Here is a 22,413-nt window from a genome sequence, read left to right on the forward strand (position 1 = left end):
GCCCCCTGTTTTTTCACCCCTATTGTAGGCAGCTGTGATTTTCTCTCCCTAACTCCTAAACCAGCTAGAACTATCTCTTTTATTGAGCAAACATCTCTGAAAATCCATCTCCTGCTACTCCTTGCTGCCAGGTATTTGACTTTATCAGCTCAGCCCTATGGCCTTTGGGCAGCGTGAAGCAGTCTGGATTTATTGGACTGTCAGTAACCCCCCACCAAAAGCCTGGCTTTGGGAGGAAGGGCTGTTTACTGAAAATGTCATCTTTTATTTAGAGTCCTGCTGCAGCCAAGCCAGGGCTTGTTTTCAGGCCTGTTTAATTAGCAGCCCCCACACAGCCCCTGACGCGTGGTCCTGGGTGGGCTTTTTTTCTCTAATAAGCACTAGGTAGCTTGGCCGGGGGTGGGAGGGCGCAGAGAAGGGCTCCTCTGTGGCAGGGAGGGGAGGGAAGTGAGAGCAAGATGAGGAGCCAAGAGCAGCTCGGCACTGCTGATCACATGCTTGTGCGGCGATGAATCCTAGGCAGGACATCTGTGCGTGTGTGCCTGCCTGCCTCGCAGCGCCGCGGGCACGGCTCCGAGCCCCCGCCGGGCACCCAGAGGGGCTGGCCCTTCAGGTGGCGACCCGGGCCTTGCTGGACAGCTTTAGAGTGGTGATAACTCAAGTGCTGGAGCCTTTCAGCCATGTGGAGGTAACGGGTATGATCCCTCTGCCTGGCATCCGGAGGGACGGGAGATCCAGGTCGCTTCCCCAGGCAGAGCTGGGATGCAGGAAAGTCCTGGTAGCACCAGTGTGGAGCCCTCTGGCCATGGAGCTTCCCTGTGGGTCCGGAGGCCGGACTGAACCTTTCCACTTGCTTTCGGGCAAGGGTGGGGTTTGTGGCAGCTCTGCGGAGGTCTGAATGCGTTTTAGCTCAGGAGGGAGAGCTGGAGCAGAGGACTGCAAGGGTAAGCAATGGCAGAAATAAATTTCCTTCTTCCTCTCCCCTTTTCTTCCTGCAGAAGAAGGCAGAGGCTGCCCACCGGATCCTGGAAGGACTGGGGCCTCAGGTGGAGCTGGTGAGTGTTGCTGCTGGCTGCGGGGAGCAGGAGCTGGAATGGGTTTGGAGAGGTGCCGGGTGGTGAGCACAGCACCCGTCTGTGTGTGAGCTGGCAGAGGAAGCGTGCTGCTGGCCTGGACCTCTCGGTGGAAGGGCACCTCGGCAGGAAGCTGAGGTGGCTGAGATGAGGGCCGAAACCCAGACAGACATACTCTGCTCTTTTCAGAGAGCTCTAAGCCTTAGGCTCCTTCCTGCAGCAGAGTCGAGGAGTGGAAGGGGCTCCACACACACTGCCTCTGCTCAGGGTGCCGATGCCTTCATATGCTGATGTCAGGCACCACACCAGCCTCCTGGTGCTGTGTAGGTGGGAGGGATGGGTGCTGGGATGGCAGCTGGAAATGGAGGGACTGCTGGAGGGTGCTTGGTAAACACAACCCAGTCCCAGCTCCTGTGACCTGCAGATATCAGGACTCGCATCCTGCTTCTGTCTCCTTCAGGATGCTGAGAAAAACAACTTGTAATAAGTTGTCAGTTTGGGGCTGCCCCCATCCAGCTGTTAGTCAACTGACTGATTGCTGGAGGGTGGCTGAAAGCAGCCAAGTTCTGAAGAAGGGCACTGGGGAAGGGTGCACCTGCAGCACTGCTGCTGGAAGGATCAGAGGGGACAGATATGGCCTGGTGGAGCATCTCTGGCTTTGTACCAGCCATGAGGTGCAATGGAGAGAACTGTTCCTGCAAGGTGGCAAGTCACAGTCCTGTAATTTGGACTTGCCTTCTGGATGTGGTACCAGCCATTGTCTTCCCCAGGTGCACAAGGGAGAGGTCACAGGGCAGCTGGTGCTCAGTGCTACGTGTCAAACCCACTTCCTTCTTTGAGGAGGCAGCACTCATTATTTTTCCTTTGAGTCACCGAGGTCAAAGCCTTTGCTCCCTTTCTGCTCTGAAGACTGGCAGTGCTTGGGCTTGGTGCTTCCTCATCCTAAAGATGTTGCATTTCTTTTCCTTCCTCCTCTTGCTTATTTTTTTCTCCTTTTTTTAAAAAATAGATTTAAAAGGAAGAGTATTTTGTAGCTGCTTTGTCCCTGAGTGCTGATATTGTACAGGGAAGCTGTAGCAGAGCCCAGCAAAAACTGGAGGTTTAGGTTGGATATTAGGAAAAAGATCTTATCCAAGAGGGTTGTCAAGGCCTAGAACAGACTGCCCAGAGAAGTGATGGAGACACCAGCCTGGAAGGATTTAAAAGCTGTGTAGATGTGCTGCTGACATGGTTTAGTGGTGACCTTGCAGTGCTGGGTTAACAGCTGGACTTGATCATCTTAAAGGTCTTTTCTAACCAAAACAAATCTATGCTTCTGTGGCCCTGCCTTGTTCCTCAGAGGGCAGGGGAACCTCTGCTGAGAAAACTGCTCTGCATGCATGTCCCTGGTTGGGGCTGATCCCTCCCCCGGGAAGAAAATTCACAACACAAAACCCTTCTTTTTTGAAAGTCAGGGAAAGATGAAATTGTATTTTCTTACAGTATAAGTATAACAATGTAAAGAGAGATAATAACTAGAGAAGGAAGGAAGGGAAAAAACCAATACAATAACCTTAAGGGAGATGGGGGAGGGGTCAAGCGGCGGCGAAGCAGCAGTAGCCAAAACAGCAGCCGGGGAAGATAGGCGAAGCTGAAGCAGCCGAAGCCAGCGGGAGAAGGGGGAGAACAAACTGTGCTTGTAGACATTAAGTTCTTGATGCTCCAATGAAATGATATTAATTTATCTATTGTTGCCATTGATGTGGCCTATCCCTGGAATGTTCATTTCTCCCCTATGTCTGAGCTAGAGGATCAGCTCAAACGGCCACAATGAATCTCACAGCCTGTCTCATCTCTCTGCCTGGAGAGAGACACTTCCTGTGCCCCAGCCCCCTTGCCGTGCCAGGCAGAGCAGCACCCAGGACTTGCCAGCAGCCTCTGAGATACAAGATGAATAGTCAGATCTTCTGAGTTGGAGAGGAAGCAGCTTCAGGAAGGAGAGCAGCTCTGCATGCTCTGCCCAGCTTGCATGTCAGCTCTGTGGTGTCTCGCACAATGTGCACCAGCCCTGTAGCAGTTGTGACCCAGAGGTCTCTTGCAGGAGGTTGGGGCAGCCTGATGGTGATCCCGTGCAAAACCTCTGCAAAGAGTGGTGGTGGCTGTCACCCAAAAGCGGGGTCTTGGGCTGCTGTCAGCTCTACTCAGGCTGCTGTCACCTTGCTTTTGATTGCTTGGAGAGTTCTGGTTTTGTATGTGCAGCAGTGCTGGTGAAGGACATGCACCAGCTTGGTAGGAGGGCAGCTTGCCACGAGCTGACGGTGTGCGGTGAGAGGTCACAGCAGAGAAGCAGGAGGTTACCACAGTGCTGGCAAACGGCAGCTGAAGCAGAGTGGAGTGGTGCTGAGGTCCTGGGTGTTGCTAGCAGGACAAAGCTGGAGGCAGTGTCCCCTTCTTGTGCTGGCATTAGCAGATGGAGGGGCCATGGTGGGGCTCTGCATTCTGTCTTGCTGCTGGTAGGTTGCTCAAAGGAGTTTGTGTTAGAGCAAAGAAGAAATCTCCTCACCTGAGCACACTGGGCTCACTGAGGCTGGCTGCAGCTTTAAGTGGAGAGAAAGGTTTGGAGAGCAGTCCAGTATGGCAGAATAGGGATCTACCTGGAAGTTCTGGGTTGGTGTCATGGGTTATCTATCTGTTTACAAGCTGCTGGGAGCTGACTCAGCTCTGCTAAGAAATTCTAATTCCTGACTTAAGGCTTTTAAATGAGCTCTCTCTGAGCTTTGGGGCTTACAAGCTCTTCACTTAAAATGGTGTCCTTGGGTTGTACCTCTCAATGAAGCAGCAGGTGTTTGTTACTGGGTGTTGACTCCTCACTGCTTTGACCTTACAGGATCTGGCCCTGCACATTTGATCCTAGCAGTGCCATTTATGTCCTGTCCTCTTCAGAGAACCCTTGGGTTTGTGCTCCTGGGGTTTTAAATATGCAGAGCTGTCCCTTTGCCTGTTACTCCTTGTTAGTGTGTCTGTCTTGTTGCTGGGGTTTTGGGTGACCCATCACCTATTCCCTGGCCTTCACACCAGCCCCAGCAGGACACACCTGTGTGCCACGTGGTCACACTTGTCTCTCCCTGCCTGGTTAGGGCTCATCTCCCTGTCCCAGTGTGGAAATCTATCCCTGCCCATGGATCTCTGTGGTCTCCTTTAGTTAAGGAGAAGGTTTTGGCTCAGTGGAGGAGGACTTGGCTCAAAGAGTGGGACTGTTTTAAAAATGCCCCCCATGTTTTCTGCAGGGAGAAGTGTCATTGAGATGGGTAGTCTGAACAGCTTGCAGTGGCCAACCAGCTACTGAGACCTTTCATTCTGTGTTGTTTTCACAGAGTTTTCAGTAAATCTAAGGGTTTCCCAGTGACTGCTTTACAGTGCTGTTAGGTTTTTCTGAAACATCACCCCCCAGAGAAATGCCTTAAATGTCCCTTACCCTGGAGAAACACTGACTGACTGTTTTTAACACTTCACCTTACCCATCTGACCTGTCAGTTTCACTCCTGCTTGCTCACTGAGAAAGTTCTGTGCAGGTTATGGATGGCTGTGAAGGAGGATGCAGTTTTTCCTTTATGGGGATAAGCTGGAGAAGAGAAGGCTTCAGCAAGACCTTATAGCCGCCTTCCAGTACCTGAAAAGGGCCTACAAGAAAGCTGGGGAAGGATTTTTTTAAAGGGCTTTCAGTAATAGGGCAATGGCTTTGAGCTAGAAGAAGGGAGATTTAGACTGGATATGGGGAAGAAATTCTTTACAGTGAGGGTGGTGAGGCACTGGAATGGGTTGCCCAGAAAGGTTGTGGATGTCCCCTACCAGAAGTGTTCAAGGAGAGGTTGTTCAAGACCTCAAGCAACCTGGTCTAGTGGAAAGTGTCCCTACCCATGGCAGGAGATTTGGAACTAGGTGATCTTTAAGGTCTCTTCCAACCTAAACCATTCTATGATTCTCCAACCTTACTTGTTGAGTATTAACCCTCTAGTCTGTGAGATGATCTGTCAGGGGTAGGAGGAACCCTTCTCCTGGGCTTGCTCCACTGTGCTGAGGCTGTTGTGCAGACGGAAATCTCTTTGAGATGTTGGTGTCATGTGGATCTTGGATTTGGGTCCCAGAGTTTCTTGTTTCTGACTGTTGGAGCATTTCTTTTAGGGTGATGTGTTCCACTGCTTGTCTGGTAACACTGAGCTTTGCTAACTATTTCAGTGGCTATTTATAGCATAAATAAGTACTAGTGGAAAAGAATCAGCAGCCTTGTGTGAGCTGAGTTACATCAGAGCATCTGTGACATCCACCTGCACATGAGCATCTCCCAACCTAGGCACGAACCAAAGCCTTTACTTCTCCCAGGAGGAAGGTCTCTGTGGCTTGCCACAGGCCAGCTTATTTGCTTTGTTTTTTTATGAGCACAGAGGGAGAAGAGGCACTTTATGTATTGGTACTTCCAGTTCCTACAGTCCTCTTCCAAGAGGCAGTTGCTGGTCAAGGCCACCCAGCAGCTCCTTCAGTCAAGCCTCTCGAGGGTGTGTGGCTGTGATGCTCCAGAGGCACAGCTTGATTTGTTGTCTGTGTGGTGCAGACCTGCCTCTGCCGGCCGACGTGATGAGACGGATGTCTGTGTTCTCCTGAGCTTCCCAGGCGTGAAGTGCACAGCCAGCTCTGAGCCCGGAGTCAGACCAGCAGATCTGAGAGGATCCACGATACCCTTGGCAATAGGGACACCACTGAGAATGTGTCTCCCTCCTGGGGGACCTGCTTGTCTCTCTCATCCACTCTGTCTTTGCCAGCACAGGGTGGCCAGGTGTCTCCTGGCAGCCTTTGTCCTGCCTCACAGGGCAACAAAATGCCCAAATGCTGCCAGCATCCTTGCAACCTTGGTGGTTCACCTCACCACATCTGTCTGTCTGGGCTCCTCTGCATGCCTTTTCCATGTGGGGGTTTCATGTGCCATCCCAGCAAGAGGGGCATGTCCAAGGGCAGCTAGGAAAAGAAGCAGATGACCTGCTGGTGTCAAGGTGCAGCAGTGATGAGCAGAGAGAGCTGCCCCCAGTCTCCTTTCTGTGCAGATTGCTGCGGCTGTCTTAGCATGCTGCAGGGTAAGGGTGAGGCAGGATCTGGTTTTTGCAGGGCAGTAGAGACAGGCTGGCTGTGTGGAAAAACAAGTTTCTGTGCCAACCACCTGTGATGGGGAAATACCATGGTAGAGGTAAGAGTAACACCTTCAGCCTGAAGGAGGAAGAAATCCACCTGTCTGCAAGTTTTGTTGTCTCCAGTGCTGCTCACCAGGTTGATCAGGTGTCCAGGAGATATTTTACTCTTTTCCTGTGCTTAATCTGAAATAAAACTGAGTGGGGCCAGGATGTAGTCTCAGCTGTTAGACCGCAGTAGGAAGGTGAGGCTGGTTTGCATGTAGCTGTGGCCAGGATGCTGCCTTCATGCAGCACTTAACCATCATGTGTCCCCTTGTCTGTGTTTAACCAGAGATTTTAGATCACTCACAGCTAATTTGGGGAAAGTTTGTGGATGAACTGCTTGAAAACTTGGGCAGTGTTTCAGTGGTTGGACAGGAGCTGTGCTCATTAGGCACAGAGTTGCTGACAATGGTTGGGCCATGGCAAGCTTTTGATTAGCACAATCTTGGACTTGTTCACACCAGCTTAGCCATTGACTGGAAAAGCATTGAAGGGCTTAATCCTGAGCATCTTGTGAGGTTGCTGAGACGGACACAACTGGTGGCAGATCCTGGAGCATGACCTGAGCTGTTGTCTCAGTGTGTGGGATCAGGTGTGGTCTCTGGCATCTGTCCTTCCCTGAGGTGGGACCCTGTATTGCGGCAGGTTCTCTAAGGCTACATCGCCTTGTGGATGGGGAAGGAGAAGCAGCAAAGGCAGTGACCAGGTGAAAGTGGTCAGGGATAGATCCAGGTCTCCTGACTCCTGGATGAGGGTCCTGGGCAGGCCCTTGCTGAGGATGTGGGTGGCAGAGCAACTCCATGATGTGCGCTCACAGCTGCTGCTGGAAACAGCTGCAGTCTCTGGGCTCTTCAAAGGACAACTCTGGGTAAAACACTTGTCCTCAGCAGCCCTCCTGAGGGATGGACAAGGGTACTCCTCTGTGCACGGGCGCAGGGGGATGGTGATGACATACTTGGAGGACAAGCCCTCCTGGGGTGAAGACTTGTCCTGCCTGCAGCTGCCTGTGCTTCACTCCCTGGCAGAGCTGGAGCAAACATTTGCCATGCAGACATAACAGTTTGCAGCACAGAGACTGTCTGCTGCAGCTCCCCAGCCCCCCTTTCCCCTCGGCCTCCCCTGTCCCGTGCTCGGCGGCAGGGGTGCCTGAGGGCCACCCTCCCCGCAGGTGCTGTTTAAGTGCCATGTGTCGCAAGTGGGAGCCAGCTTGCCCGAGCACCACCTGCCTTCCCACGAGCTGAGGTGCATCAGCAATGCTGCTGGGAGCCAGCACCTTCCAGTATAGCCAAGGGGCAGGGCTGGGGGGCATGGGGATGGGTTGGCACAGCTGGGGCAGATGGGCCCCCGCACTGAGGCGGCAGTGCTTCTGATGGGTTTAAGTTTCTAAATGTCAGACCCTACCATTTATGCCTTCATTTTTCTTATTTATTTCAGCCATTATACAACCAGCCTTCAGACACCAGGCAATACCATGAAAACATTAAAATGTAAGTATGAGGCAATAAAGGCTGCTTTAAATGTCAGGTTGGGCATTAGGCTGGAGTGGGAGGGATGCAAGCTCGCTCCCAGACCCCATTAAAGCTGCTGAGCAGTTGTGAGCATCCTCTTAGAGCTGGTGTTCCACTGCTCTGAGTGCCTGAAGCACAAACCAGCTCTAGGAGCATCTCCAGAAACACAGCAGTTGGGAGCTATAGCTTCAGATGGATGCTGGTGGTGCTGTTGGATCATCTTTTTGGGGTGGTGGTTGTGGGTCCTGGCTGGTCCCTTGTCATTTTCCCAGAGAGCTTGAGTGTCTCTTCTGTGCTTCACCCATACTCAAGTACAAAATCAGCTGCCTCTCCGTGTTTGCATGCGAGACAGATGAGGTAAAATGAGACGTTGCAATTACAATTAGGTTTTCATGAAGCACCTCTTGAATGTCTGATAACAACTGGTTACTTCAAAGACACTTACGGAGACTTAGCAATCATCTAATTTGACTTATCACCTCGATGTACCATTTAATCATCAGCCTGCATTTAATAACCACAGTGACTTCCTGAGCATAGAAGAAGTGTGGCAGATAACATGAACAGTGATAATTGTGATTATTGTTGGAAATTTCAATAGTCAGAGCAGATCTGAAACTTTTATCTGCCTTGAATGAACTGATGATTGCTCCGAGTTGCCTGCAGCTTGTCTATTTTGATCTGGACTCAGTCAGATGGTGATAATCATCTTTAATAATCTATTAACAAAAGTTAATAATCTTCTGCTTTTCAGTGGTGTGTTAATTGATGCCAGGGGGATTATAGGGAAAGAGTTAATCTACCTCTGCTGCAGGAGAGCATGGTGGGTGCTGGTGATGTTTAAGTGCTCTCCTGTCCCCAAGGGCTGTGGTTTGGTGATGTGACTTCACTGCTCGAAGCTTCCGTTCCTGTTCCACCCGGAGGCTTCCTGTGTCATGTGGGTGATGGTGTAAAACCTTCAGACCCTAGAGTCGCCCTGAGCCTTGCAGTTTCCTGAGGGATCCATAGGTCCCTGAGCAGCCTCACTGCCAGCACTAGGTGCTGGCACCCAAAATGCAAGGTTGTGTTCTGGTACTTGGTGTCTGATTGGATGGTGCTGTGGATGAACTCAAAAGTGCTGCTGTGCTGCACACCTCTGGAGCAGGGGAGCATCCTCTCTGGGGGGTGGATGGGCAGGGCAAGCAGATGGAGAAGTCAGTGGGAAGTGATGGCTTTTCCTGCAGCTGAGACGTCCCCAGAGCTTTTGTGCTGCCAGCTGCTTCCTCTATGCCGTGTGTTGGTGATGCTTTTACTCCTGATTGTTTAAGCTTGACAGATGTTGCTGTAAGTCTTGGGAAAGGAGGGTTGTCCTTGTTGGATGCACTGTCTGCCAAGGTGTCTCTGAGGAGCAGGCAGACCTGTGCCCTCCATGCTGGCTGCCCTCCCAAGCCCACAGCTTGCTGCAAAGATAAAAAGCAAGCACAACCAGAACCACCTCCTCCAGTTCACTGATTCAACACAGGACTGAAGTAGGTGGCAGTTACACTCCTGGGCAAGGTGATGATGGTTGGCAGAGGGTCTGAGCTTGCAGCCCCCTCACTTTTGGAAGTCTCTGTTTTGCTGTCAGGTGTTGATGGCTGATAAACCACCTTGTACAGCATCAGGTGCTGGCCCGAGGATATGCTCTCTGTTGCTAGTTGTGACTCGTCCCTGCTACTGATGGCGTGTGGCAGCCACCATCCCTCAGGGGCCCTTGACTCCCACTCTTCTCTTGAAGGGATCCACAGCTATCACAAGCTAGGTGCTGAAGGTGGCACTCGCAGTTATGTCCTTGAAAAGAAAGTTAAAAGTAGATCCACTTCACACACTCTGTTTTCCCCTGCCAATATTTGTGGGTCTGTGATCACATTTTCCTGTGATTTAAGCAATTTCCTGTCCTTGGTTGCTGCCCAAAGGATGGACGCAAGTGAGAGGGGACTGACTGTGCAGGTCAGGAGTGAAACCAGTAATGAGATGTGAAGCTTCATCAAACCAGCTTCCCATGCCAGCAGAGCAGGCACTCCTCTTCATCCTTTCCCTTCTAGGCATCTGTAGGGTTGTCCCAGTCAGCTCATGTGGCTGTAGTGGTGGTGGTGACAGACCGAGGCTGGAGCAGGCAGCCTTGGGGTTAATGTTCACTGTGATTAGTGCTGCAAAAATATGTGAAGGAAGCCACAGGTTCTAATGAAAAGCCTTTGTCTTCTCCTTCCAGAAGCCTCACAATTAGCTGCTTTCAGATGGTTATTGATGCCAGCCAAGAATGTTTATGGATCTAGGTCGGCAAAAGGCCCTTGAACAATCTGGGCTCCAGATGTTGTCTGCTTTTGACCATGGACCTGGCTCGGAGGTCCTGAGGTCTGAACTGCACTTTGTTACTTGTTGATGGAGACACAGAGAAGTTGCTGTGCCCTGTTCTCCCATCTCTTGTGTCCCTGGTGCATATTGAAGGACCTGGAAGGCAGATACAAACACAAGGTTTCAGTGATTCACCCAGACAAATAATCAAGGGTCCTTTGACCAAGAGGAAAAGGTTTTCAACTTCTCCATTTTGACCAAATCCTACCTACAACTTCTTCACAGGCTGCATCTGAAGATATTTTTCTTTGGTACCTTTGTGTCTTTCTGCTCTAGAAGAGCAAGTTCTACTCTGTAGCCTAGAGGTGGCTGTTTTGGTAGGCACTGGGAGACATCTGCACTAGAGCACCAGAAGGACAACTGCCAGGACACCACAGGTTATATTTCATCTAGGTGTAATTGGATGCAGATTCTTCTGGTCAGTGTCACTCTGTGCAGATGTAGCCATGATGAAAAAGCCTTTCTGCAGGTTGCTGAGGAATCATCCAGTTGTGATTCTGTCCATGGAACCCAGCTGCACGCTGGCTCTGTTGGGCTAAATAGGAACTGCTCCCACATGGAGCTGGTTGGGAGCCCCAAAGCTGAGCAGAGAGGGATGGCCAGGCTCTTACTGCTCACACAAGCCTTTTTATTTTGTTTCTTCTTTTGTAAACATTTCCTAGGCTGGATTTTCTTCTCAGCTGAATGTTTGCATGTGTTAGTGGGGAGGCATTTGAATATCACAAAGCCAGGGTTCCTCGATTTCTCTGCAGTGATACTCTGCGCCTCGTGACACGAGTTTGATTCTTCCTGCTTGTTTGCTTTGCTTTTTGGTGGGGATGAGTCACTCGTGCTGGTAGAGCTGACTGGGGAGTCAGGGGAAGAGTTTCTCCTCTTACTAAAATGCTACCGGTCTCTCGTTTTCGTGGAGGTTTATGGCCTGTCTCCTATTCAGTACAGTTAAAATTAATTTCATGCCCCAGTTCATTCCAGTGTTCGCAGCTTCAAAAGCTTTTAAGTCCTATTTAGCTGCCTGGCTGTGCTCTGTTGCCCGTCTGCTAGGGTCCCTTTGGTTCACCTGCGAGCGCAGGCTTCGAGCAGACGCGGTTAATTTTGTATGCTACATCTGCCGCCTGGGCTGGGGCACCCTTGAGTGCTTTGTGCCAGAGACTTGACCTACCTTTGATGGAGCTGTGTCCTTTCTGTTTGCAATACCTGCCCTGGTGGAAGGAAGGGCTCTGCCACTCTCATCAGGAAAGAGGAGAGCAAGACGGCTTCTAGAGCCCTTCTTGTTGCTGCCCCCATAGCTGGCTTGGCTCTTGTTGGTTTTCAAGGTGAGAGCTTCGTGGCTTTGCAGCAGACTGACACAGTGCTTCAGGATGGGTTACAGCACCGAGCCCAGCTGGAGGCCACTCGAACGATTCGGCATCAGTGGAGGAGGTTCCACAGGCCCTTAGATTTTGCTGGAATAGAGCAGCAAACACAGGACACTTACTTGGGCACCAGTTAAGCACCAGTGCATCTGCTTTGGGTTTCCTGCTTCAGTGTTTTGCCAGCTGGATGTCTAAAGATGAGATCTGCTCTTCCTACCCTGCCATGAAAGTGATTTTGGGTGTTCTCCAGACCCCTGGCACCAGAGATATTAACCTTCCTTCCTCGTCTTGTTTGAAGAATGACAAGATGTTGTTCACGTGAGCAGGATCAATTACTTGCTGTCTACCTGGAGAGAGATTCTCCGAGGGGGCCTTCATCTCTACGGCAGGAGATTCCTGCTCGGTGAGCCATGAAAAACAGCCTGGTAGGACTCTGCCCCCTCCTCTTTCCTGAAGCAGTCATCTTCAAATCGTAGTCAGTGGGATTTGTGTTTGAGAGCAAAATGTGAGCCTGTGAGCCTTGAAACCGCACATGAAAGGGAAACTGAAAAGCCCAGGGTAAGTACGTGCAAGGGGCTGTACGCAGGCTTTGCTTTAAACCTGCCCTCTGAGAGCTGCTCCTTGCTTTTACCCTGGAATTCAGAAATGCCGAGGTGAAACCAGGCTGCGTCCCCTTGAGATGCTTGGAGAGGCATTGGAGAATTGGGATCTTAGAGTCCAGTTAAAGCAGATCAAGAATTTCATGTGATTCTGGTGTTCTTGTGTGTGCAGATCCACTCTGTGTTCTTAGTATCTGCACATCTGGATTGCTGTATGCAGCTGATAGCTCTTTTTGGGGGGGAAGGGTGGGAGGGAGGGGAGTTTGCCTTTGCAGAATCAAAATCTGAAGTCAGGATTTTTCAGAGAGGTTTAGGGGCTTCTGAATATCTTTTTCTTTCCCAAATGCCCCCCTTTCTCTCAAAAGAGCTGAAGAGCTTTCTTCTGAAAACCTAACAACTGCAGCTTTCCAAATCACTTGTCACTTTGGAAAATTTAAGTCATCTTTTCATTATTGGCTGTTTAGGGGCTTTAGTACCACTAGATTGCCTCTAAATTCGTAGCTGAAGCCTGACATGTAACACAAATGCTCTTCCAAACCCTGTCATTACTAATGCATTCTCTTTCAGCTCTTTTTATTAGTGCCTGTAGACATTTTCCTCATTAGAAATTCACCTAGCAGCTCCCTGCTCATCCCATTCAAGGTTTCTCATCTCTTTTATTCTCTGTTGGCATGCACTAGGGCAGAGGTATTACCTTGTGATGAATTACTGAATGATGGAGACACACACTGCAACCTTCTGCAGCTTTCTCTTGCCAGTGAGAAGCCAAGTACTGATTATTGGGTGGACTTTCTTGCAACACTTGGCCTTGCAATGTCAGCGTGGCTTCAAGGGAAGGCAAAGGCATAGGGCAGGTGCCTGGCTGATGGCCAGAAGTGCTTCTGTGCTTGCACTTAATGGACAACCAGGCTGGAAGGGACCTCCAGGATGATCTGGTCTGACCTTTCTTGGCAAAGGCACAGTCTAGACAAGATGACCCAGCACCTCCTGTCCATTGTACCCACGACCCATTGTCTGTTCTGTGTGACTCTGTTGAAAGAGAGTCTCCATCTTCTTCTTAACAACTCTTTAAATACTAGAACACAGTGATAAGGTCTCCCCTGAGATTTCTTTTATCAAGGCTTAGCAAACCAAGTTCTCTCAACACAGCAGCTTCCCAGTCCTTGAATCATCTTTGTAGCCCTTTCCACCACCTTTTTGTGTAGCATGAGCTAAAACTGAACACAGTATTCCAGATGTGGCCTGACATGTGCTAGGTGAGATAATGACTTCTTTATCTCTGCTGCTTTGGTGACTCCTTTTGGTCCCAAGATTGTAGGTGCTAAAGGGAAAGGGAAATAATTCCCCATCTGGTGTGAAGAACCCTGATTGTGGGTGTTGCTGCTGCCCAAGGAAGTCACTTGAGCATCTTTACCATATGCCCTCCATTGAACAGGCTGTGCTGGGCGGTCTGGCCAGGACAAGGTCCAATAACAAAGCATCCATGTTTGCCAAGGCATCTTCTTGGATTGCAAGCATCCTACTGGCCTCTGTGTGTGAATTAACAGTGCAAACATTTCCATGGATTTTAGTGATGACTTTGGATCTCTAAAGCTCAATATATTTTGAACTTGCAGAGGATGTGATGTAAGAAGCATGAAGATCTTAGTGGCTTCTTTGTCCTCAGTGGTGTTTCTGAGCACAAACACAGCCTGACTGCACATCCAGAGTTAACAAACCTCTGCCACTGCATTCTCAGAGGCACTTATGGTGCTGGGGGTTTAGTACATCTCAGTGCTCAAGGACTCGGGGGTCAATTAACTAAAGATCTGCTTCACTTTTCTTCCCAGAAAAGGCTTCTGGGTATTGCAAGGGAAGTGCTCCCAACAGCTGGCTTTTCAGGAATGTGCTCTGCGTTGGGGTCAGTAGTTTACTGTGTATTCCCAGATGGAGCTCTGTGCTGTGGGCATTTCAGAGCAAGGACATTAATGAGTGTGGTGACCCGGTGAGCAGGATGACTTGCTCCCTGCTCTCTCTGCAGAGCAATAGGGAGTTGGTGACTGTCCAGAGCTGTGGCTCAGTATCCTGGAACCAGGAGCAGGCATACCTGTGGGGACACTACAAGGAGGATAATGAGCGTGTCCAAAAAAGGGGCAATGAAGCTGGTGAAGGGCCTGGAGCACATCTTGAGAGGAGTGGCTAAAGGAACAGGAGTTGTTTAGCTTGGAGAGCAGGAGACTGAGGGGAGAGCTCATTGTGCTCTGCAACTCCCTGAAAGGAGGTTGGAGTGAGGTGGGAGTCTGTTCAACCAAGGAGCAAGTGATAGGACAAGAGGAAATGGCCTCAGGTTGCACAAAGGGAAGTTCAGATTAGACACTAGGAATAATTGCTTTACTGAAAGGGTTATCAGGCACTGGAATAGCACATCCAGGGCAGTGATGGAGTCCTCATAGATGTTGCATAGATGTAACGCTTAGGGATGTGGTTTAGACAAGGACTTGTCAGTGTTAGGTTAGTGATTGGACTTTACAATCCTAAAGGTCTTTTCCAATCTAGACATTCTGTGATTCTGTTTCTGTACCATCCCAGTTGCTGGATTCACCTTGGAGCATTCTCACTGTGCTACTCAGGTCTCCAGCCTCACTGGCAGCACTTCGGAGTTGCCGGGAGACTTCAGCCCTCACCTGCGTGTTTGGTCTCACTGTACAATGGCTTTACCAGCTGCTCACTGCCTCCTTCCCACGGCTCTCTGCAGACCTGAGCCCTGCTTTGTTTGCTGTGGCTGTTTGACGAAAGACGCTGCTGTGTGATTAAATACCCCTGATTAGTTTTGATCAAATAGCGAACTTCCTTTCATCTCGTTCTGTGCCGGAGGAAGGTCTCTGTGGGCAGGCTTGGCCAGGTGCGCTGCAGTGCATCGGCTCTTTGTGTCCTTGGGATCTTATCCCGGGGCTCGGGCAGTGTCCACACGTGTGTGCGCACCGGCAGCGACACGCAGGCGCGCACCGCAGCCTCCGCAGGGAGCGTCGCCAAGTCGCTCACCTGGACCTGAGCCAAGTAACTCAGAAGTCAGAGTTACAGGTTCTCTCCTTGACTGGCTCCATTGTGAAAGCCGCAGAACAACAACCACCTTGTGCCAAGCCAGTTAAGGTGGAAGTGGCTGCTCCCACAGGGCTCTCTTTGCTTTGCTTGGAGCGGGAGATGAGTTTCACTTAGCGACTTTGAGCCTGGCTGTCGGAACCACGCTGGGGCATGGGGCTCACCAGATAGGTCAGTGGGACTGTAGGATGAGGATGAGTTCTGCAAGGAAGAAAAGCTCTTGCAAAGTCACACCTAGAATTATGGATAGTATTTGAATACTGCTGGTGGCAGGTGACAGTCAAACATCAAGTTTTGAGTTTGATCTCTGTTTCCTTCTCCTTCCTGCCAGTGCTTGTGGGGAGCTGTTGGGCACTGGTGGGGCTTCCCCGGGCTCCTCACATGGATTGTGCCCTGTTTTAGTCTGGTACTCAAGGTACTGGGGCCCTAAAGCAGAGGACCTGCTGCTCCTGAAAGCTTCTGCCACCCTGCTCTGCAACCAAATGGGCCCCTGGAGTGGGAACAGCTTGACTCACAGCCTCAGCAACAGGCTCTGTCTGCCTTTGGTGCTCATGGATGATGGAAGGACATCATCACTGGATTAGTTCACCAGCAACAAGGACAGAGATCCTTGAGGTATTTGCAGAGCAGTTGAGAGGAGTAAAAAGCTCTGGGGTCCCAGCACAAGGCTGCACTTCTCCAGGCATGACTGAGAGCCTCTATTTTGGGGACTGTCTGGAGGTGGCTCTGTGCTTGGGGTTTGCAAGAGCTCACAAGGTCTTTCTGGAGAAGGCTGTGCTGATTGTGTGTCCTGCTCCTGCTGTCCCCCCCTCCCTTCAGAGGAATAGAGAAGATGCAGGAAAAGCTCCTCTGATGATCAAAGTGCTGGAATAGCTTTTGGCATGGAAAAGGTAACTGGATGTGGTGTCCTTGCCTTGGAAAAGAGCTGCCTTCAGAGGGAAGCATTAGACTGGAGGCCACATGGCAGTAAGTGAGTGGGAAATGTGTATTGACCATGTGCTGGGAAAGCTGCATGGAGCTGGAAGCTCACCACTGAGGTCTTTGCCCTAAGATACCCCAGGGAGCTGTGGAGCCCACATCCGCGGGGAGGGCAGAAATGCAGATGGTCTCCAGCAGTGATTAGATAAATTGTTGACCACAAGGATGAGGAGATGCCATCTGACAGCCCCCAAACGCCAGCTCAACAGAAGCTGGGCAGGCTGTGTATCTCACTGAGTCCATCCCAGCCTGCCTCTACCCACAGCCGAGGTCAAGGGCAGGCCAGGGAACTCTTGTCCTGCGCACCCAGCGTGGTGTGTGATGGCGCCAGCCCAGCAGTACTTAAAACTGTCCACAAGAGTCACTGTTGCCTTAGCTAAGGAGCCTCTGTGCCTTCTGCCTCTCAGCTGCCTGATTTCTTCGGCGTTTGGACTTGATGAGCTTAGAGATCTTTTCCAACCTTAGCGATTCTGTGACGACTTTTCACCCCATGGAAGCTGTGGGGCTCAGCTCTCTGTTCCTGACGCTGCCCTTCTGCCCCAGCAGACCACAGGCAGGGAGCTGCAAAGATTCAGGCTGTGAAGAGGGTGGTGAAGGAAATTTGGCATGTTACAAGGGCAACCTTGCCCGTGTGCTGCTCCGGGCTGGTGCTTGCTTTGCAGAGCTCCCGGCAGACAGCCCTCACCTTCCTTGCCAGGCTGTGCTGCAGTGGTTGTGCTTGGCTCGGTGATGTGCCCAGGGAGCACAGCGTGTGCTTCAGAGACGCGTGGCCCGAATTAACCTCGCTGCAAATGGTTTCTAAGTAACAGCAGAACACGTAGCAAGATAAACTGTGAAGCCTATTTATATTTACCAAGATTGTATTAACCTTTGGAAGGTTGACCTTATGCAAAGAAAAAAAAAAACACCAAAAAACAACAACAAACCCAAAGCCAAAGTGATAAAAACATTTAAATGGGCATGAGGAGGTTTATTGTTGTTTTTAATCCTTTCACTCTGATTGCTTCAGCCTTGGCAGTGGTAAACACAGAGCAGCTTTCAAGGCATTCCTGATTTCTGCAGCTGCTGAGCCATTTAGTCTTTGCCTGTATTAGCACTTTCAAGGTCAGCCGTGATGCAAAACTCAAGGCGACCCATCAGCTGCGTAAGTGCTGCTAATTCTCATCACTTACCCTGCTGATGACTTGTGCAGCAGATCCAGCAGCAGCGTGTCAAAGCCCCACTTCGTGCCTCAATGTCACCCAAGCTGGGCTAGGGAGGGAAGGGGTTGATTTAGCTACGCTGGCCCCGTGGGAGAATCCCTGACCCTTGCTGGGGGCCACCCCACACATGATCAGCATCAGCCCAGAGGTCTCCCAGTGGTAGTTTCCATCAGAAATGAATTTAAACTTGAGATTTAGACTGGTATTAGAATGAAATTCTTTACAGGGAGGGTGGTGAGACACTGGAACAGGCTGCCCAGGGAAGTTGTGGATGCCCCTTCCCTAGAGGTGTTCCAGGCCAGATTGGATGAAACCTTGAGCAACCTGGTCTAATGGACAGCAGACATCCCTGCAACTCTGTGCCTCAGTTTCCCTGATCTGTAAAGGCAAGTGGAAGCTGCCCACACAGCGGTGAGAAGTGAGGTTTAGCTCAGTCTATTGCCTGTAACTCTCTTTGGGGCTCCTCAGTGGATGCATCACTCAGAAACAAAAGCCAATGTGTGTGATCCAGCCTTGGCAGGAATGTTTGCTAATACATCTAGTGAGGCCACCTCTGGTTTCTGCAGTGCAGTCCAGAACTGCAGCTTGTCCTTTGTAAACATCCCATCAGAAAAGAGCAAAGGCAGAAAGTGCCCCACACATGGATTTGTTAGATGTTTTCCTCCCCAGTGATCAGCAACTTAGATTTCTGAAATGGCATCAAAGGATGTTGCTTGCCATTGAAGCCCTCACTCAGAAAACCTTTGTGGATCCAAGTGTCTGCTCTGCAGGAGCCTTCAGCTCCATCGAATTGGGAATTCATGGCGATTTGGGGCTGTACGGCTCTAGCTGGGGGTGATGGAGTCTGTTCCCAGCCAGTTGCTGGTATTTTCTGCTCGTAGGAGGAGTTCCAGTGCTGCTTGCTAGTTGCTGGCTTGGAAATCAAGGTCTGTTTTTGCACCAAATGTTCAGGGCAAAGCCAAAGGGAGTGAAGATGTCATGCAGCTCAGGCAGTGTTGGGAGATGCCACCTGTGTCCCATACCTCTTGTATCTAGACATGATGGGAAAATGGAAGAGTATGAAATCCAAATGGTACTCTCAGGACTGAGAATCAAGCTTGATGTGCTTTCTTCTTGGCAAATTAGAGTCACAAAGCTGAGTGTGGGGTGCTGGAGAAGAAGCAATCGCTGTCCCAAATCCTACTGCCTTTCCTCTAGTCACTATTCCTGACTTTGGAGGTACTGGTGTTTGAAGACCAAGGGATTAATAACTATTGGATGCCCCCAGACACTGCCCATATGAAGGGGGCAGGTGAGAGATGGACACAGATCTCCTGGCACACTGCCAGAGCAGAGGTGCAGCCTTCACAGAAGGCCAGAGTGACCTGGGTTCCCCAGGGCAGCACTGGTCATGGGCTCACTGTCACTCCCCAGATGTGCCCACCCATGTTTTTTAGTCATACACTGAGAGGAGGGTTTCAGAAGTAAGAAATTTGGATAATTTCTGGGATGTCCTTCTTCTCTAAATTAAGCAAGGTCTGCTTGTAATCCTTCCTCCAAGTGACCTGGACTCTCTGCCCCATCCAAAACATAACTTGCTTTTAGGGATTTATGGGGAGCAGAGGATGGGTTTTCTCTCTCCACTAGTCAGGGACAAGGCAGGGAGGGGAATGAGGGAGCAGTGAGGGCGTCTTTTCACTCTGCTAAATCCTGCAGACTGTTGAGCTCCTGCTCAGTAATTACACACTGCAGCTCTGCTTTTAATCAGGATGAAAGACTTAAGGAAACTCCTTTGCCCCTGGTCTCTACCTTTTACCTAGAGATTTTTACTGCTGTGAATATTTGTAACAGGAACAATGGCAGGAGCTCAGCTCTTGGGTCCTTGCAGGCTCTGGGAGCTTGTGCAGCCTTTCCAGCTCTGTACTGCTTTGGTGCTGCTTCTCTTGCAGTTTTTTCATGCTGGTTTTAGAAAGTAGGAAGAAGAAACAACCCAGGGAGTTTTAGGGCAGATGCTGGATGGGTTGTGGTGGCAGTGGATAATTTCTCTCTTGAAGTCTCAGTTCTGTGAGTGGTTAAACTTTCCTGAGTGGTTTCTTTGCAGCGTTGTTAGGCATGACTCCAAGCAAGCAAGAGGTTAGGAGCCCTGCTGCAATCCTGCCTCCTTATCAGCACCTCAGAGCCTGGGTGTAAATCACATCTTGGGAGCATGTTGTGTGTGCTTAGGGCTCCCTTCCTGCCAGCCCAGGGAGTCAAGGTGGCCTCCACTCATGAGGCTTGGCATCAGCCCCCCAATTCTTGGGACTTCATTAAGGTTTTGTGGATCAGATGTAAAAATAATCAAAAAACAGCCTGGTCTGTTGGTAAATGCAGAGCTGAGCACATTGGAGAAGTCTGCAGAACTGAGAGTTGATGAGTTTAGTTCTCAGCCTCAGTCCTGGTTTTGCCAACAGATGTGGGTGAAGTTCCTTGTGTCTGAGAATTCATTGGTCTCTCAAAGCTGGCAGGAGGCCCTCAGATAACTGCGTCTGCAGCTTTGAAGTTGATGCAATTCCGAGTTAAGGTGGAAACTGCACTGAGAACTCCTTTGGGAGTGGAGAGAGCCAAGCTTTGGATTTTAGCCACCTTGTTAATCAGGTCTCATCTTCTTTTTTTTCCTTTTTTCCTTTTTCCCCTTCACAGAAACCAGGCAATGCGGAAGAAGTTGATTTTGTACTTCAAGAGGAGAAATCATGCTCGCAAACAGTGGGTAAGTGATTCCCTTGCACCTCGTTTTAGATCTGTGGAGCAGTGTGATTCGTTGTGTGAGAAAGGCAAGGATGTTTTCCAGCAGAGTGGTGCTGGTGCTCAGTACTTTGCCTGTTGCATTCTGTGGTATCTCTTATGCTTACAACATCTTGGATGTAAAGGGGAGGTCCCTGAATCCTGCTGCAGGCAGCACCTCCCTCTGCAAGCATCCCCTGTGGAGCAAACACGAGGGGCTGGCTTAATCACAGCAGAGCCTTTCATTGATCTCAGAGAGCCTATTCACAGCATAAATGTCTATTTTGTGAGTAATTGACCCTGAGAGAGGTGTGAAACAGGCTGACTCTGCTTCCCAGAAATGGTCTGAAGACTCATCTGACTCTTTCCAGCTGACCACAGAGCAACGATCTAGGAATTTGTGGTTAAAAACACAAGTTGAGCTCTGCACTAGTTCATTCTTAAGCAGTGCTGCCTGGGAGATGGTTCCAGCGTCCTTGGAGGAGATGATTGGGCACAGGGGAAAGGTGGGATTTGTTATGAGACTTTGAAAGTGGTTATCTCCTGTCCCTAACAAAGGCAGGAGAAAGTTGAAGTGGGATCTACAGAATTTAGACGTTTTGGATGTTAATAGTTTTCTGCAATAGTCATCAGTGGGAGCTGGGAGGCAAAACCCAGCCCCAAAGGGGAAATGCTGGAAGCGAGCAATAGCCTCACTGGGAAGGTGGATTTTGTGGCATCTTCCTCTGAAGGGTGGTTGAGCTCATGGCACAAGGCATCATGTTTGATGTTGAAGGTGTAATTCCAGTTCCTGATTCGGTTTCTCTGTTCTAGGGCAGGCTCAGGTGCTGGTGTCAGTGCCATAAGTTACAAACACTGCAGGTTTTCTGAACATCTTTGGTGCTGGTTTTGGGCAGAATTGCTTCAAGCGGGAGTAATTGTAGGAAAAATCCAAGACAGTCAGCCCTGGGAAGTTGTTTGAAGGCTCTGCCTTTTACAGCAACTTTAATTACAGACATTTTTGGCCCAGCAATAGAATTATTTTCTTCGTTATGATGAATAAAAGCATGGCTCTTTGCTTTCCCCTGCTTCATCCTCCCCACTGCTTGTAGCAGTCTTCCAAAAGCCATAGCTCCTACAGTCCAGAGGGACACTACTGTCCCAACAGCTGCGTGTGCTTAGACTTCTCCAGGATAAAACCTCTCCCACGTTTCTAACAGAGGCTGCCGGGCTTTCACCTTTGGCTTGGTGTGCTGTGGCAGCTGGGTGCTGCTCGGGGCACCACAGCTGAGGACTTCTGCACTTGCGGGAAGCAGCTGAACGTTCCCTTCCTCAAAAGAGGGATTGCAAAGCTTCTTGTGGTTTTATTGGAACCAGAAGGGAGCTTCCCAGGAGCCGCTTTCTGGTGGAAACAGCCGGTTACTGTGCTAACATCTAGAGCGAAGTGGCTCCGTTGTGGGTACTGAGGAGCTGGGGGAAAAGGTCTAATCGGGCTGCAAGAGCAGGGTTCCTAAAACGCGGCTTGCGGTGAAGTTGCCTGTCATGCAAAGTAGGTGAGTTTCTGCCAGCCGGTTTGTTCAGTGTCCTTGAAAGGGGATTTTTCACTTTAGGGAAGCGTTTTGCCTATTCTACAAAATAGGCAACCCAGGGCTGCTGAATTTGCAAAGTGAATGCATTTGCTGATGCTGTTTGCAAAATGGGTACGCTTAGCTATTTTTCTGCCTATTTTGTAGCAGCCCCTATTTTTAGCAGAGCCCATCTACGTGCCAGTGTTTCTTTCTGGCTCTCTTACTTTCTGGGGTATTGTCACTGCCCAGGGCTGCTGGAGCAGGGTCAGAGCTCGGTCTCTGTGGGGTCCCGCCCTTGGAGCCCCACTGCAGAGGGTTTGCGGGGCTTCGTCCTGTTGGCATGGCAGAAGATGTTTAATTGCCATCAGAGAGGTGATGCTGCAGAGAAAGAAGAGGAGAAGGGGGCCGTGCTGGCTGTAAGACCTTTATCTCCATCAGCCAGGGAAAGAAACACAGTGGGGCTTGCATAGGAATTGGACTGGTTCCTCCTGTCACCTTCGCTCTTTCCCTCCCCTCCAAAGAGCTGCTCCATTCCCTGGAGCTGCGAGAGCGTGGGCTGTAGGAGGGCTGGGGCTTGGCACAGCCTCCAAAGTGCCTTCAGCTGCTACGGCGGCGTTACTATTCATCCATTTTTAGATACGCATGTCAGGTCCGATTTGGCTCGCCAGCGCTCCTGTGATTGAGAGGCTGATGGGCTGCTGAGCCCAGCCAGGAAGGGGAGCAGAGGAGGCACCGATGCTAAAAGCCAGCACAGATGGTTGCT

At 50.3% G+C, this 22,413-nt stretch overlaps 1 protein-coding gene across 15 annotated transcripts in view; it reads left to right on the forward strand.

Moving 5' to 3' along the window:
- Positions 1 to 22,413, forward strand: part of NCOR2 (nuclear receptor corepressor 2) — a 264,994-nt gene that overhangs the window by 147,532 nt on the left and 95,049 nt on the right. For all 15 annotated transcript variants that reach the window (XM_064168689.1, XM_064168685.1, XM_064168698.1 and 12 more), the window contains 3 exons: positions 999 to 1,055; positions 7,709 to 7,761; positions 20,023 to 20,089. In XM_064168689.1, the coding sequence (XP_064024759.1) occupies positions 999 to 1,055; positions 7,709 to 7,761; positions 20,023 to 20,089 (177 nt within the window). The remainder of the gene's footprint in view (positions 1 to 998; positions 1,056 to 7,708; positions 7,762 to 20,022; positions 20,090 to 22,413) is intronic.

This window comes from Pogoniulus pusillus, chromosome 30, assembly GCF_015220805.1.
Source record: "Pogoniulus pusillus isolate bPogPus1 chromosome 30, bPogPus1.pri, whole genome shotgun sequence".
In the NCBI taxonomy this organism is placed as follows: domain Eukaryota; kingdom Metazoa; phylum Chordata; class Aves; order Piciformes; family Lybiidae; genus Pogoniulus; species Pogoniulus pusillus.